The sequence below is a fragment of the Chrysochloris asiatica genome, unplaced genomic scaffold (genome assembly GCF_000296735.1).
Source record: "Chrysochloris asiatica unplaced genomic scaffold, ChrAsi1.0 scaffold00092, whole genome shotgun sequence".
In the NCBI taxonomy this organism is placed as follows: domain Eukaryota; kingdom Metazoa; phylum Chordata; class Mammalia; order Afrosoricida; family Chrysochloridae; genus Chrysochloris; species Chrysochloris asiatica.
In genome coordinates this window covers 11,158,163-11,174,599 of record NW_006408610.1, presented here as the reverse complement: position 1 = coordinate 11,174,599, position 16,437 = coordinate 11,158,163, and the positions used below count along the sequence as shown (strand labels likewise).

At 48.1% G+C, this 16,437-nt stretch overlaps 1 protein-coding gene across 1 annotated transcript in view; it reads right to left on the bottom strand.

Moving 5' to 3' along the window:
* ANP32A (acidic (leucine-rich) nuclear phosphoprotein 32 family, member A) overlaps window positions 1–16,437 on the bottom strand; it is a 41,179-nt gene that overhangs the window by 5,330 nt on the left and 19,412 nt on the right. The window contains exons 2-3 of the mRNA XM_006866552.1: window positions 2,482–2,631; window positions 2,125–2,247 (exon numbers count right to left, since the gene is read on the bottom strand). Of these exons, the coding sequence (XP_006866614.1) occupies window positions 2,125–2,247; window positions 2,482–2,631 (273 nt within the window). The remainder of the gene's footprint in view (window positions 1–2,124; window positions 2,248–2,481; window positions 2,632–16,437) is intronic.

The following is a 16,437-nucleotide window of genomic DNA, read 5'->3' as shown; positions in this document are numbered from 1 at the left end:
TCTGTTTGATGACTGAGGAAATTGAGGCCCCAAAAGTGAAAGGCCCACACAGCGAGTAACAATTGCAATTTGACCTTCTCCCACACTGTGTCTACATGAACCTAGTCCCAGGCTGAACCCCACTCTGACTAGACCGCACCTCATGGGAGAGGAAAGCCACTGGCGTTTGAGGTCAATGCTGGGAGTCAAGTAGCTCTCTAATCAATCTCCTAAGGGAGACTTGGTTCATTCTCAGCACAGAGGTCAGGAGTTAACACCCCAACAAAAAAGCCATTTACTACCCCAGGAGGTGGAGTTCTGGCATGGCCCTGTAGGATAAGCACTAGACTGCTGACCAAAAGGTCGGTGGTTCAAACCCACCAGCTGCTCCTGGGAAACCCTATACAAGGTCACTATGAGTTAGAACTGACTTGACAGCACTTAGCCCCACCAGCCCATGAAGTAAGCCTAACACTTCACCAAGATAACCAGCAAAGAGGAACGACTACAACATATATGCAGGGTGGGGACAGAGAAGGCTCTCTAATCTTCAGTGGTGACTGAGTCAGAACATTTTACAACTTCTGAAGAGCAGTTCCATGGGAAGCACATACTTATATTAACTAGCTCCACACACAGGAGAGATGTTAGCTTCCAGGTGTCCTGCCACCCTGGCCCCATCAGCCAGCCCCTTGGGTTTCTACTGAGAGCAAGGAGTATGTTTGGGATAATAATCCTGGCAAACCAAACTCATACCAGACGGAAAGGGTACCTCTAAGCCTCCACCCTACACACCCATGAAAGGGAAGCCCAGGCAGAGTTCTTAAAATGTCCTATCTTTCTGTGATTCTAAGACGCATGCTTTATGAGCTGATTCGTGTGTATGTTTTATAATAAAGCCCACTGCGCCACCAAGTTGATTCTGACTCAGAGGACCCTATAAGGACAGGGCTGGGTGTTCCATAGGGCTTCCAAAACGAAATCTTGATGGGAGTAGACAGTCTCATCTTTCTCCTATGGAGCAGCTAGTGGGTTTGAACCATGGACCATGCAGTTAGCAGCCCAGTAACACTCAACCCACTGCACCACCAGGGCTCCTTATAATTACAACACAGTGTGGTGAAACATGTTTATTAATGTCAACATCTAATTCAAACAAACAAAACAGCAAAAAAGGCTGTACTTGAAATCAAGGAAACAGTGACTCAGATCCTGGTCATGTAGAAATAACCGGTTATTCTGACCAGAACTTTTCCCTTTCCAGCTGAGGGCCTGAGGAGTCGGTAACACTGCCGGCTCTCTGCAGCCCTGATCCAGTCTCACCAAAGGTGGTTCCTTGCCGTGTCACGTAGAGGGCCATCCACAAGAGGCTCTTGCAGCACACAGGTGACCGCTACCCCAGGCCCTTGTCATCCAGACTGCTGGGACAGGGCTACTCCCATCCTTCAGAGTCACTAGCTTCTGGTCAGTTACCCAAGGAGATGTGTTGGTGTTTGTTAAATGCCGTCGAGTCGGTTCCGACTCACAGCGACCCCGTATAGGGTTTCCAAGAAGCGGCTGGTGAGCTTGAACCTCCAACCTTGTGGTTCAAACCAACCTTCCAGTCCAGAGTATTAACCCACAGTGCCACACTTAGATTAATCCTTGACTGTGGTTCCTACTTTACCCTCTGAGGAGGGACACAAGTTTATGCTACAAAGTCTGAAAACACTGCAGCTTCAGGTTCCCAAAGCCAAGCAGAAACTGTGAAAGGAAAAAGCTTCAGGCCAGAAACTGAGACCAGGGTCCTCACCCTTGACTGCTCACTCTGGCTATTGGACTTGGTCATGCCATTCAACTTCCATGATTCTGTCTAGGGTTCGCTCACAGAATGATAATGGTGATGGTGTGCCGTGGAGTTGGTTCTGACTCATAGCAACCTGTATAGGGTTTCCAAGGCAGTAAATCTTTATGGGAACAGAAAGCCTTAGCTTTTTTTCCGAGGAGCAGCAGCTGGCAGATTTGAACTGCTGACCTTATGGTTAACAGCCCAACGGGTTCCTTCATAGAACGAGAATCAAATCAAGTAAGAGAAACAGCATTCCCTGGTACCAATTCCTCCCCACAACTCACCCAGTTCAGAGAAGAAGGATCCGAATGACTTACCAGTGGCTCTATTGTGCTGAGGTCTTTAATTTTGTTGCCACTTAAATTTAGATGCGTGAGGTTCGGACACTTTTCTGCCAATACTTCCAGGCCCCCTGAGATTCTGTTATCGCTTAGTTCAAGCTAAACAATAGGCAGAGAGACAAGAAGCAGAAACAATGAAGGTTCAGCTCAGAGATACCTGGGCTAGAGTGAGGAAAGGCGAATAGACTCAGGGCATTATCCAGCAAGCTGCTGCATGCACTGGCTCTACCTGCAATTAGCTCCCTCAACAGCAGGTAATAACCCAGTCCCTCCTTCCTCACCCTCACCCTCCTTTATACATGTGCTCTCTCTTTCTTCACCACTTGTGTTTACCTTCTTAAGTTTGTTTAAGTTTGGTAGGTTTGCGACTGAGGTGAGGCCAACGTTGATTGTACTTAAGAACGCCAGTTCTTCAAATTCATCTGTGAGGCCTACGATTTTGCCTTCATTCGACCGACAGTTGTCCAGGACAAGCTCTTTCACCTGGAAAGGGAAGGAGGGAAGAATGAATGGATGCAGGAACGGGGGCTGCAGCCAGAGAAAGTTGTTACAGGGCTTTCTGGGAGGAGAAAGAGACGGACTGGGAAACCTTCCAAATTACACTGGATTGAAACACATCAGTTCTTCTGGCTCTTCCGGACCACTGAACTGCAATGATCAAAGGATGGATTCACCCACCCTGGTCTGCCTTTAGCATGACCGAGGAGAGAGCAGGGCTGCAAAACCAGGGAGCCTCTTCCAACAGGGACCTTTGCTGGACAAATCTAGTGGGCCCCTGCTGCCACTGGTAGGTGGGTGACAATGATCTCATTTTAACCCTGCTGCCATACTGTCTCCCCAAATCCCATTAAAAATAAAACACCTAGTCCACCCACCCCATAGCCCCTGACTGCAGCAGCTATAATGTTGCTTGGGGCCCACTGAGCTGAAAATCACAGTATCGAATCTCCCCATGTGAATGGTTCATCACCACTCAGACCTGGATGCTACCTCAGCCCCTCCCTCCTTTCATCCCCCATGAGCCTAGGAGGTCACTTGCCGATGGTTCCCAACACACACATACCTACTCTGGCCACTTGGCGCTGGCATTTGGTATCGTGGTCATTCAGTTAAGTTTGTCCCATGGCGGGGACAGAAGGACACTCTACACCAGTGCCACCCAATAGAGCAGCCATGTGGCTATACTGAGCACGTGAAGTATGGCGAGTAACTGAGGACTGACTTGTAAACACAATTTAATTTTAATGTACATATAAAGAGCCATATACAGCTACCTTATTGGATGGCATGGTTGTGGATTGTTTTTAAGGGTTCTGGGTGTAGATGTGGGAGGAGAAAAGAGAAATCATAAACCCAGGACGGGCCCATCATTAAACACTGAGGTTGGCACAGTCCAAAAGTCTGTCTTTGGAGGCACCTCTGTCCCTTCTTCCCCTCCCCCAACTCCCTGGAGGCAGGTTTGTCCTTTGGCCTCTTTTCTTCTTACCCAAAATTTGGATCCGAAATCCTTTATTTTTAAGGAGGTGGAAACAACTAATAGAAAGTGACTTTGCCTTGCAGTTCTTACAAGGCAGACTTGTCTTATACAAGAGCGTTAAAGGTAAAGTTCCAGACTTCAGAAAAGACGGAAGACAGACAAGTTGAGAGAGAAAAACGAAGTGTGTCCCAGGGGAGCCAGCAAGGGAGATAAGGGACAGCCCAGATACCCACTCCTGCCCTAGGGCAGTCCAGCTGCTTTTCCCAGCAGCCTAGTTTCGGTAGGTGCCTTAAGGGTGACCCCCCTACCTCCTAGCTGAACCTAGTGCTTGAGACCCCCTACAATGCCTGGCCCAGTCACTTCAGCCAGAACACAGTACCTCCACCTGCCCACCACAAACACTTCCTGAAGTTGACTTGGAGACGAGACAGATCCACAAGCACACTGTACGGTCCCACTTGGTCCACTTTGCCCATGGGCAGAGTAGGGGCACATCTGGGTCTCAGGGCCGAGACAGCCCTGCTTTCATCTTTCCCTAGTGGATGGAGGCGTATTGATCACTTCACCAGAACAGCAGCAACTGGCCCAGAGCACGGCAGGCAGCTTTTCCCTGGAGCTCAGCTCTCAGCCTAGGCACGGGCCACCCACAATCCCCCATGCCATTGGCTCTCCCTTCCACCCCTTCAACCCCCAGCAGAAGCCAAATGGCTTCTAATCACCGGAACCAATACCTGTGAAAAACAGGCAGGGGAGCAGTGTAGAGTCAGGAAGCAAGGCCTTATGGGACCAGAGCAAAAAGTAGGGGGAGTAACAGCCCTGGGGGAGGGGACCCATCGCCTTCATTTGCAGTAAACACTAGAGTCACAAGGTCTACAGGTTTCTTTAGCAATCGGTTTCCTTGGAAGGCCCTGGGAATTCTTTAAACTCCACCAAAGAAAGACAAAAATATGAGAAGGGATTCCAGTCCACCCTCTTCAAAAGATTTCAGATGTGGCTTTTCTAAACTAGTCAAGGCCTTCTCCTTACTTCCTTAGCCAAGGAGACAAAGGCTGCTGGGGAGTCCAGGGAGTTGCCTGGAAGTTGACCTCTTTCCTAAAGGGGCACAATGTGGCCTGCCACCCATGATGGCGTTGAGGACGCTACTGGGAGCAGACAGCCGAGGAATTCTACAGACAGACCAGGCCAGTCCCCAGCAACCTACACACACCACCACATTTAACGTGGAGCCCACACCTCTTGGGTACAATAAAAAACCATTCCTAATTATATGTTTATTAAGAAGAGTCCAGTTCTCAGTCTTTCACATGCAGAATATCTATCACATTTGATCCTCACCACCCTCCCAAGGAGAACTCTCCCCATTGAAAAAAATCCCAAGAGTTCATTGAACTGAACGGAGTCGCTCTTTGACCAACCTAAGGTGAGGAAGGTGCCCAAATGGCTTCTCAACATTCCCCAAAATGGGAGGACTCAAGCACTCCCAGATCCAACTACAAGTCCCCTAGACCCTTGCTACTGCCGCTCCAGTCTCTCTTCCAACTGTTCTACCCACAGCAGACCCCACCCCGGTTACACTGCCTCAGTAACCAAAGAACAAAACCTTGCTCCCATGAGGAGGCCACCACCAATCTGGAGCAGGGCCTGGGAAAGACCTCATGGGTTCTTTCCTCCAGGCACTTGGGAAACTCTGTGGTTTCTGACCTACCAGGTGGCTGTTAACGGTATGGGCTCTGTGTGTGTGTGTTGGGGGAGGGGGGGGTAGTCTCTGGAGTCTCCACTGTTTCTGCATTTCCTTCCTGGCCGACTTTCAGCACTGTTTGGGGGTGGGGGTGGGGGTGGGGCCAAGGCTCAGAGTTGGAGGTTGCTGATGTCGCCAAAGCCACGTGGCTTCTTGGGCAGAGCAAGGCAGGGTGGTGCATTACATGGGGGACTGCCTGGGAGTTGGAAACACATCACACAAGACAAAACAGGAACACCAGCACAAGAGTCCATCCCCCAGGCTTCACAGAGGGCGGCATCTGTTCTCAGAGCTCCATGTTTCAAAGCCTCCAACCCACCTGGACTCTAAACGGCTGCAATTCCAACCCACTTCCTCTCCTCTGTACTGGGCAGGCCACTTCTCCAAAACTCTTCAATGCGAAGAGCGCATCCTTTTTACAGCCAGGGTGTGTTCTGCTTAAAAAGGAACCCCTGCCCTCCCAAAAATCGAAGGCCCATCTCCCCTGCCAAGTCCTGGGTGTGAGCAAAGTGCAAAGTTAAAATTAAACTGCAAACTTGTACTTTGGGTTTAGACTCTCTCAAAATTCCACTGGCCATTTAAAAATACCTGAATGTGGTTACTTTCTCTGGTCTAACAACTGGAATTACTGTTTGTATAAGGAGCTTTTTCAGCAACTCCCTCCATCCAAGCCAAATCTACACAGGATCAGTAAGGTCTCATGAGGAGCCTCCTACTCCTATTCAGCCGTCTCAGGGATACCAACCAGAAGGCATTGGAGATTCCGAAGAAGCCAGACTTCAGGAAGGAGAGTGGAATGGCGGCTCCTGCATTTCCTGAAAACCTCATTCTGAGAGCAAGTCCTCTCCCCAGGGGGAGCAGAGGCGCCATTATAAATATGAACCACCACTGCTTGTTTCAAAACGGAAATGTTGTCCTTAAAGATGTCACATTTGACCTTTCCTGTCCATTCCCAACAGTGGGTCACTGTCACCTCAAGTCACTTCAAGCCAGCTTTTGTCTCCCAATGGCGGGGCCAGATGTGGTTAGGAGGCTGCTTGGACTATAGGGCTCAGGTACTGACTTGGAGTTCAAGGACCTGACACTTTGACCCAGAGGTATCAAGGCTTCTGTCTCTGCAGAAAGGGATAATGTATCCGGTTCACCTATGAAGCACAAACTCCAGCCTAGAACACATTCCTAGTTTCAAGTTCCTAAGCATGATATGCGAGCACCTCCATTCTTGGACTGTCCCTTCTGCCCCACACACTGCAAATCTAGTTCAAGATCCCTCCCCGGGAAGCAAAGGGGCCTTCAGGCACCCAGCTCTGAGCATCCTGGGCGGCTGAGGGCAGTGGCCGCATGAATCATTTAATCAAGTATTAAGCATCCGATCCTCCTAGAGGTCAGGGACTGTCCTTCTCCGTAATCAGCCTAGCAGGTGGCCAGACACCAGAAGAACTGCTTAACAAATGTCCTGTTTGTGCCAGGGGCCATCAGTAGGAGCTGTGAGTGCAGACGTGAGTCACACCATTGTGAAACTTAATTCTTTCTTAACTAATTGGTTAAAGAGCCAACTCGACCTTTTATAAACAAGAACAAATGCTTTTTATTTTTTTAAAATATGTATTCATTTTGTGGTCCTAACACAAGCATAGCTCCTGGGGGTGGGGGTGGGTCAGGTCAATTGTGCACACTCTACCTGCCACCCCCACCAAACCCAATGCTTTTCACAGCCTCAAACAAGAGCCCCTGAGAGATGGCTCCTCCACCCAGGTGGTTCCTGCAATGTTCACCTGGGCAAGTGCTGAGGGCACATGTGACCACTGCAAGCCCAGACCGGGTCACTGCCAACAAGAGGTGCGGTGGAGAACTGGGAGGGGACAATGGCCAGTAAACAGTAACAGCCCAATGTGGCAGGTAGCAGGAATGGGGTAGAGTGCATTCTTCAAATCCTCCACCATAGGTAGGTCTTGTTAAAGAGCTGAAGAAGGGCCCACAAAGACCAAGAATGGGGGTGCAAAATGCGACTGGGCTTGCTTCAAAAAGTTCATGGGAAAAAATTCCATTATCTTTTAAATTCATTTTTTCACACAAACTTTTTGAATCCCCTTCATATTGATTGATCCCAGTGTTGGCTAACATGATCTGCCAGACCCAGCAAAATTAAAATATGGGATCACTTGGTCAAAAATGAAGACTTTCAAGATGATGACAGCAGAGTTCATTAACCCAAGCGTGGGTCACATGCTCGTGAAGGCCACGCCACAGTGATGAAAATGGGACACGAAGGATGCAGAGAGAAGGAAACGCACGAGTGACAACAGTTGTTTGTTTCCCCAGCACTTCCAGCCGGCAGAGGGAAGACTCTGGAGTCAGACAGAACTGGTTCAAATCCCACCTCTCTGAGTTCTCTTTTCCTCCCACAGCAATAACCTCCATTTCCTAGGTTTAGGTGAAATGAAATAACTTAAAAAGTGTCTCATGTTTGACAAAGCCACTTGCCTTCCCTTTCCAGACACACCTTTACTAATAAGCAGGAGTGAGGAGAAACAGAGTCACCTAAGCAGCTTGCAAAAAAGCCAAAGTGGTACAGTGGGTTAAGCACTGGGCTGCTAACTACAGCTATTCTAAGGGTGAAAGATGAGGCTGTCCTCCCCATTAGAGACTTACAGCCTTGGAAACCCTATGGAGCAGTTTACTCTGTCCTCTGTGGAGTCCTGGCGTGGCGCTGTGGGTTAATGCGCCAGACCACAAAGACGTTTGACCTGCAAGGTAGACAGTTCAAGCTCACCAGCTGCTCCTCGGAAACCGTATACAGGGTCGCTATGGGTCGATGGCACTTAACAACAGCAGGGTCTTTATGAGTTGGAATCAATTCAGTGGCAGTGAGTTTGTTTGTTTTAAGCTGCCTGCAAGGCTTCCTTATGAAAACATGAAGTCTCTTAATCTGTTGCAGAGTCAAGATGGGGTGCCAAAAGCATACCCCCCCACCTCAATTTTCTATCAACCAAAGACAGTGTTGTTACACCCTGTTTGTTTGGGTTTTTTTTCCTCCACTAGCATTAAACCTTGGTTTTCTTTTCCTTCACTGAGCAAGAATTCAATAAATATTTGTAGCTTTGGTTTCAACCTTGTCAGTCCCTGACCAATTTCATTTTCAAGTTCCAGTCTTTGCACAGAAGAGAAGACTCAAATCAAATTGACCCTGTGTTTTTTCAGTGCTCATGGGTTTTAAATAGGTCAGCTTTTAAGTGGGCCAGGCTCTGTTAAAGATCCATTTCTAGCCGGAAGGCCATGCCGTGTGAGCCACCAAGGCAGAGGGGATGCAGGCTTCCCCCAGAGGTGTTGCACACAGGAGTGATGGATGCTGGGGAGTTCGTGGCTTTAGTTATAAAATCGTCAGGTTTTGCCCTATCAATAGTCTAATGTGGCAAAACCTTAACAAATCAGTCAAGTTCCATGGGGGGTAGGGGTGGAGGGGAACCATGGAGGAAGAGTTGGATATTCAAAAGCTGGAAGGGCCTTGGAGAGCATGTAGACCAGTGGCTTTCTAACTACAAACCACTGTAAGAAATCCATTTTACCCCTGGGAGCTCAGTACAGGTACCGGTATACCTCAGAGATATCACGGGGTTGGATCCGTGACCACCTCAATAAAGTACCTCAATAATACAACTCACATGAAAAGTTTTGGTTTCCCAGTACACAGAAAAGTTATATTTACACTACATGTCAACTAAGGAGTCCTGGTGGTGTTGTTGTTGATAAGTACCAACTCATAGGGACCCTGTACAGGGTTTCTGAGGCTGTAAATCTTTATGGGAGCAGAACGCCTCATCTTTCTCCCGCGGAACAGCTGGTAGTTTCGAACTGCTGACCTTGAGGTTGGCAGCTTGACTCATAACCACTACGCTACCAGAGCTCCTTCCTGGTGGCGTAGTGGGTTATATATTGGGTTGTTAATCGCAGGGTGGGTGGTTTGAATCCACCAGCCACTCCGTGTGAGAAGCCACTCCATGTGATGAAGATGAGGCTTTTTGCTCCTATAGATTTACAGCCTCAGAAACCCTAAGGAGTCCTAGATAAGCACTGGACTGCTAGCCACAAAGCCTCATGGTTCAAGCCAACTAGCCAGTCCTTGGAAACCCTGTACAGGGTTGCTATGAGTCAGAATTGACTTTGGTGGCACACAATATTGGCTATGACGCATGCAAAAGCATTAAGAAAAGTTTGAAATGCTATGAGGATTATCAAAATATGACAGAGACACAAAGTGAACACAAGAGGTTGGGGGAATGGTGCCAGTGGACTTGTCTGACGCAGAACTACCACAAATCTTTCATTGATAACAGCAGAAACAGAAAAATGCAGTATCTGCGAAGTGCAACAAAATAAAAGCACGCCTGAATACACAACTAAACAAAACTTATTTTACAACCAGTCTTTTCTATACATTTTTTTGGGGGTCATGCTTAGTGTGACCTATAGTTTGCAATCCCTTAGTGACACAAATGGTTTGTGCTCAGCTAATACCCCAATAATTGCCCGTTCAAACTCATCCAAAACGGTGCACAAAACCTGAAATCTGCTTCTGTAAAGACCGTTGTTGTTCAGCGCTGTTGAGTCAGTTCTGACTCACACGACCCTGTATACTGGTGTGTGTGGCACTGCAGGTTAATGCACTGGACCACAGGTCTGCCTGAACCGCAAGGCTGGCAGTTCAAGCTAACCAGCCACTTGGAAATCCTGCACAGGGTCACTCTGAGACAGACGGACTCAAAGGCACTTAACAACAATAGTAAGACTTCCTGGTGTGGCACTGTAGGATAAGCACTGGACGGCGAAGCACACTGCTACTTGGAAGCCCTATACAGGGTTGTCATGAGTTACAACCACGTAGACAGCACTTAACAATAACATAAGGTTTCTGTGGAACAGCTAGTGGGTTTGAACAGCTGGCCTTGTGGCTAGCAGTTCAGTGCTTATCCTACACACCAGGACTCCATACATACACACACCCCTCAAAATGTTGATCTAATAAGCTAGCCCCTCTTTTCTAGAAGAATAAGTAAGGTCCAGAGTTGGGCCTAGAGATCAGGAGCCCTGAACTGGGTGATTTTTCTCCACACCCACCACACCGCTATCCTAGATCAGAAATCTGTTTCCAGTGGAAGACCATGAACTGACCGAACTTTCAAGTTTCTGGTAACAGCAGTCATAGGTACTTGCAGCCTCAAAACCCATACTTCTAAAGATCTGGAGTCCTGCAGGGTAAGTACTGTACACAGGTCGGCAGTTCAAAACTCACCAGCAGCTCCTTGGAAACCCTATACTGGGTCGCTATGAGTCAAAGCCAATCTGAAGGCACTTTAGCAACAAGAAAGATCTTTGAATATTTTAGTTAGGAACAGAGTCCCAAGTTACATTAAAAACAACAACAAATCTCACCAAGGAGCTTGTGTCCCTGAATGTTTTTGTTTTCTACAACAGTGCTCTGAAGGCCCAGCACAGGGCCTGGTAATGCAGTGACGCCATCCCTTATTATTTCACGGAGCCAGGAACGCAAGTGGAGGCACTGCAGCGGTAATTAAGCTGTCTGCCAGGGCTGGGGTAAAGAGAAGCCGCCAGGCTGGGGGAGGGCAAGCAGGGAGGCATTAACATAAACCCCGTGATTCTTCCCAAGAAGCCTGGAAGCAGCTTCCTAGTTGCTCCCATAGGTGTGGGGAGGACCTGGCTTCTGCCTGGTGAGGCTGAGAAGCCGGTTCCACCGCACAGCCATGTCAGGCTTGGGGGCAGTCATCTGATGGCCCCCGGCAAGCACAGAACACAGGATAGAGGCTTCAGGCTTGTCGAATGGGCCAGGGTAGATGGTGAACCCTAGCAGAGCTGAGCCCCCATCTCATTTGTGTGCCTTTGCTGGCATTAAACTTCATTCCTCCCCACCAAATACACTCTGCTCCTATTTCAAGGATCTCTCAAAATCCTTCCACCAGGAGGAAAGCCTTCCCTCACACCAAAAAATAGACCCTGGAGTCTTGGGTCGGGGAAGGTGAGGATTTGGACCTGGCTGTCAGGTGACAGGATCAAGTGAAAACCTCTCAGGCTCCACCCCCTAAGCTGCATTTCCATTTTGCCTTCAGTGAGCTCTGGAGGGCCTAGAGAAGCAGGAGTTGGAAGCAGAGTCCAATGCGGACACTAGTCTGAGCCGGTTGTGTTTGAATGGCAACCAGGTAGACAGCGGAAAGGAGGCTCACCAGGTGGTTAGATGGCCTGCATGTCCTGCCACTCACTTGCTGTGACCTGAAAGAAGTCCCCTCCTAACCCCAGAGGCCTGATATGGAGATGAGTACCTTCCTAGCTCATTATTCTGTGGACCCATACTCAGTTATTGTTACCCTCCCAAAGGAGGCAGGAGATTTCATGCACCAAGGGAGACTGGGATTCATCATTGAGGGATGCCAAAAAGGAAATCTGGGACAGTGGGCAATTATCCCAAGTAATCACTGAAATGTAAAAATCAATCATCCAGTCTCTTAAAACACACCAGGATCACAAGAACAGCCCCCAAGGGCCCAGGGCACTGAGTTCCAAATGTGGGAGCCTGGCACTATCCCACCTAATACCTGCCATCACACAAGCCACGAGACTCAAGGAGCTCCACCCATTCCCAGCTCACCAATCCTGTGGTTCATAATAAACTACTGCCCTTCAGGAAGTCCTAAAGAGCCACACCACAGCTGTGTCCCCGTGCAACAGAGAAGTGACAGAAACCAGACAGAAACCAAGGTTTAGAAAGCAAAGGGGGTGGGTAGGGTGGGGGTGAATGGTATAGGGGAAAGAGAATCATTAATCCTGACCAAAATTCCCAACAGTCTGTTTTGATCACATTACATCCGGTCCTATCACCCCAGTTTACAAAACATTCTTTAATGCCCATGAGGATCAAGTGCAAATCCAGAGCAGGCTTCCCAATGCCCACCCACTAACAAGCCCGTCTGTAGACAACTTGTCTCTGTTCCACCCCTCTACTGGCCTCCCTGAGCTTTGCAAAGATGTTGGCACGCCTGGCATTGCTTCAGCTCTTCCCCAGGCATCAGAGTTCCTCATTGAATCTGTTGTTGGTGTTAAGTACTGTGTGAGTTGGTTCCAAGTCATAGTGACCCTTGCACAGGGTTTCCAAGGCTGTACATCTTTAAAGGAGCAGAAAGCCTCATCTTTTTCCCGCGGAATAGCTGGTAGTTTTGAACTGCTCATCGTGAGGTTCACAGCCTGATTTGTAACCAGAGCTCCTTGACTGAATCTGTAGCACTGGGAAATTCTACCTGATCTGTCCTCCCAAGGAGCCTGCCTCTATAGAACCACTTAGGAACAGCAAGAACTGCATGCTGAGGTAATCCCAGTATCAGCCTCAGTTTCCTAATAGCGAACAGGTCTAAAAAGGAGGGCTCTGAACGGGTTCATCTGACTGGATCCTCTGCAGAGAATTTGCCTTTCTGCCCCAGAAGCAACATCTGCATTAAGATCCCCAGGTGACTTTTATGTAGAGAGAGGTAAGTTCAGTGCTTTCTGGTTGTGGTGGTGGTGGTTATGTGCTGTGAAGTCAGTTCCGACTCATAGTGACCCTGTACAGGGTTTCCGAGGCTGTAAATCTTTACGGGGGCAGAAAGCCTCATCTGGGGGTAGAAACGCAAATTCTCAGCAGTGGTCCAACAGAGAGGAGCCTTCAAAAATGAAGCATTTTGAAACCATGATGAGAAGACAGCCCAGCCGCCCAGGGACTCTGCCACGGGGCCGGTAACTGTGACGGCCACCTACCTCCTTTCTGTGGACCTCTTCCAGTGATTAAGAAGAATTGTCTGTGAAACAAAGGAGTTCCCCAGTCCCACTAATCAAAACTTCTGTCCAGCTCACCAGCAGAACTCATTCTAAGAGGGTACAATGCCATTTAGACTCAGAGGAAGGAATCTGTCAGATTCCTAGTCTGGAAACTATGCCCTTTGGGAAAGTACTGGGTCCAACCCAACTCTTCCTGGGCAACAGACAAACAAAGGCAGAGACCAACCTAGGCTCACCCCAAGGTCCTGTCATAAGCCTAACATGGAATCTAACTTCAGGCACCCCAAAACCACAGCTCCCCAGGCACTGAAAACAAAATGCTGTTGTTGCTAAGCGCACTCAAGTGCCTCGGTCCAAGCTTTACGAGGAGTGGCTGGTTACCTTGCAATCCAGCACCAGGACTCCAACAAAATACTTAGAAAAAGAGTCCGAGGCTTTGGCCAGAAGAATGAAGGTTTAATCCCTGACCCCCTAGGCTCTCGTTGTTACCCTCTCTCACACACCCACAGCAGGGCTAGAAGCACCGAAGAGGCAGAGAAGGCTAAATGGATTCAAATATAACACCCTCAGCCTTGGCCTCCTTCCCCACCACCTCTATCCAAACATGACGGCAGCATTGGCAATGAGAGGAGAGAGCAACCGCTGTGGCACTGAAGTCCCGCTGGTCAACCGGAAACCGCTGATTCGGGCAGAAACAGGGTCCAATCGTGCAGAAGCACCCAAGGTAGGCTGGAAGCTTTTTCTCCCCACAACCACAAGATAAATTAACCAAGCGTCACATATAAGTAGCAATTTAATCTCAAGGGTTTTTTTTGAGAAATGTGGTACTTGCCTATGTCTCTAAGTTTGCTGAAGGTATTGGTGATGGAAACGCAAAGAAACGTTAAGAATTATAAGTTTTACATTTCTAGTAAGTGGAAGGGGGAATAAATGGGAAGCGATGCAATGAGAGATCAAAGGAATGGGGAAGCAAGGGGCTACAGGAAGGAAAAGGAGGCGAGAGATGGGGTAGGGCAGACAAGGATGAGACACACTGAGTACAGGGCAGTCGAAAAAAGCGCAGAGACAGGAACTAGAACTTTACCCATATTCACTGGTTTTGGAGTTAGGTTATAGATTGATTACGAGTTAATTGTTTACAAGTCTGCAGCTGTGTTAAACTTAAAACACCTTACATACAAAACAAGACAAAAAGAAAAATCCCACCATCTTTATCATTCTTTAAGAGGTGGGAGTGCGTGTGTAAGTGACAAAGTATATAATGATTTGGGTTTGCCTGCCAAGGCAACTGTCACCAACAAGGTTGTCTCTGGCAGAGTTAACAGAAACTAGTGGAATGAACCCAGGTTCCTTGGAGAGTCCCAAACCACTCTGCACTGATGAGACCAAGTCTTAAGTTCTTCCTGGAGAGTTCAAAACCTTGAGGAAGGCAAGCAGGGTGGGGAAGACTATGATACTGGAAAACAATGGGAGGAACTAGCATGTTTGGGCCGGAGGGTGGGGAAGAGGCATGATAGAGATCTTTATTCAACTGTTTGGAGGAATGTCATGTGCAAATGGAAGTACATTTATTCTGGGCAGCTCAAGAAGTCACATCAGTGCGCTGAAATGACACACCAACAGCTTCCCGCTGGCTGTCCCATGCAAGGATGACTGCTCTGAGAATGACAGAGATCCCTGTCCCTATAAGCACATGAAGCAAAGGAGGCTAAGTGGTTGTTTACAATGAGGGTTACACCTAAACAAGACTCAGTGATTTATTGAATGAATGAATAAATGATATTACAAGTCCTGAAAAGAGATGAACCTTGGGTCTTTCCATGCTGTGAAAGCAGGTGAAAGAAGCCTGCTTGTTTAAGTTCCTCATTGTTGTCAAGTCGATTCCGACTAAGAGACATCCTATAGGACAGAGTTGGTCTGGGTACAGCGTTTCCAAGACTGTAAATCTTCACAGGGAACAGAAAGCCCCATCACTCTCCAGAGGAGCGGCTGGTAAATTCTAACTACTGACCTTAGGTTAGCAGCCCAACTGGTAACACACTACACTACCAGCTCCTTATAGGGCAGCGAGGTAGGAAAGTGATCTTTCCGGAAGCAGACTACCCCATTTTTCTCCCGTGGAGTGCCTGGTAAGTTCCGTCCACCAACCTTTCAGTCTGCCGCCAAGCACTTAACCACTGTGCCACAAGAGTTCCTTACTTGTTTAGGGTAAAGGCTCCTAATTTATTCATTCAACAATTTACAGTGTCTAATATATGTGGGAGTCCTGATGTGGCACTGTAGGACAAGCAATGGACTGCTAACCACAGTCGGCAGTTCAAACCCACCAGCTGTTCCTCGGAAACCATACAGGGTCACTATGAGTTGGAACTAACTCAACAGCACTTATTAACAGCATGCATGTGGGAGTCCTGTAGGACAAGCATTGGACTGCAATGCTGGTGGTTCAAACCCATCAGTCACTCTTTGGAAACACTGTATAGGGTTGCTACTGAGTTGGAATTGACTGGATGGCACATAGCAACAATACATGTAACTCACATATATGCCAGGTGCCATGAGATACAGCAGTAATCATAATTACGTGTCTGCCCTCATGGACTTTCATTCTAGTGAGGGAATGAGGTAATAAATCAATACGTGCACATATCTATCTAAAATGCATATAAATGCTAAAAAAGAGAGCGCACGGAAGAGTACAGAAGAGTGACAAGGTTGCTATTTTCTTTACAAAGAGTGGTCTTAGAAGGCCTGTCTAAGAAGGTGAGCTTTCGGAAGACACCTGAAGTCAAGTCAAAGTCTCAGCAAGAGTTTTCAGGCAGGGGAAGAGTCAGGGCAAAGACCCTGAGAGGTAAACAAGTTTGGCTCTTGGGAATATTAACTAGGAGGCAAGGCGGCTCACGACAGAATTTGTGGAGGGGAAGGAAAAGAGGTGGTCGCTAGGGAATGTAGCGGGGAGAAGGCGACTGCTGGAGGTCACAAGCACACTCACACACACAGATGGACACAGGGAACTGGTCATGGGGTACGGGGCTTTCCAGACAGTGGAAGACAGAATTGTAACCTGGCCACAAGCCTGAGACTTTGCTTGCCTTAAGGAAAAAAAAAAAAAACAAAAAAAAACCAGAAACAAAAAAGTCAAAGAGCTTCATTCAGACCTGCTCTCCAACAATGTTTCTCGGTCGAACTGAGCCTAAGCTATAGACCCCTGGGAAATATCCCACGGGAAAGCATTTGATTATGAATGTTTGGGCAC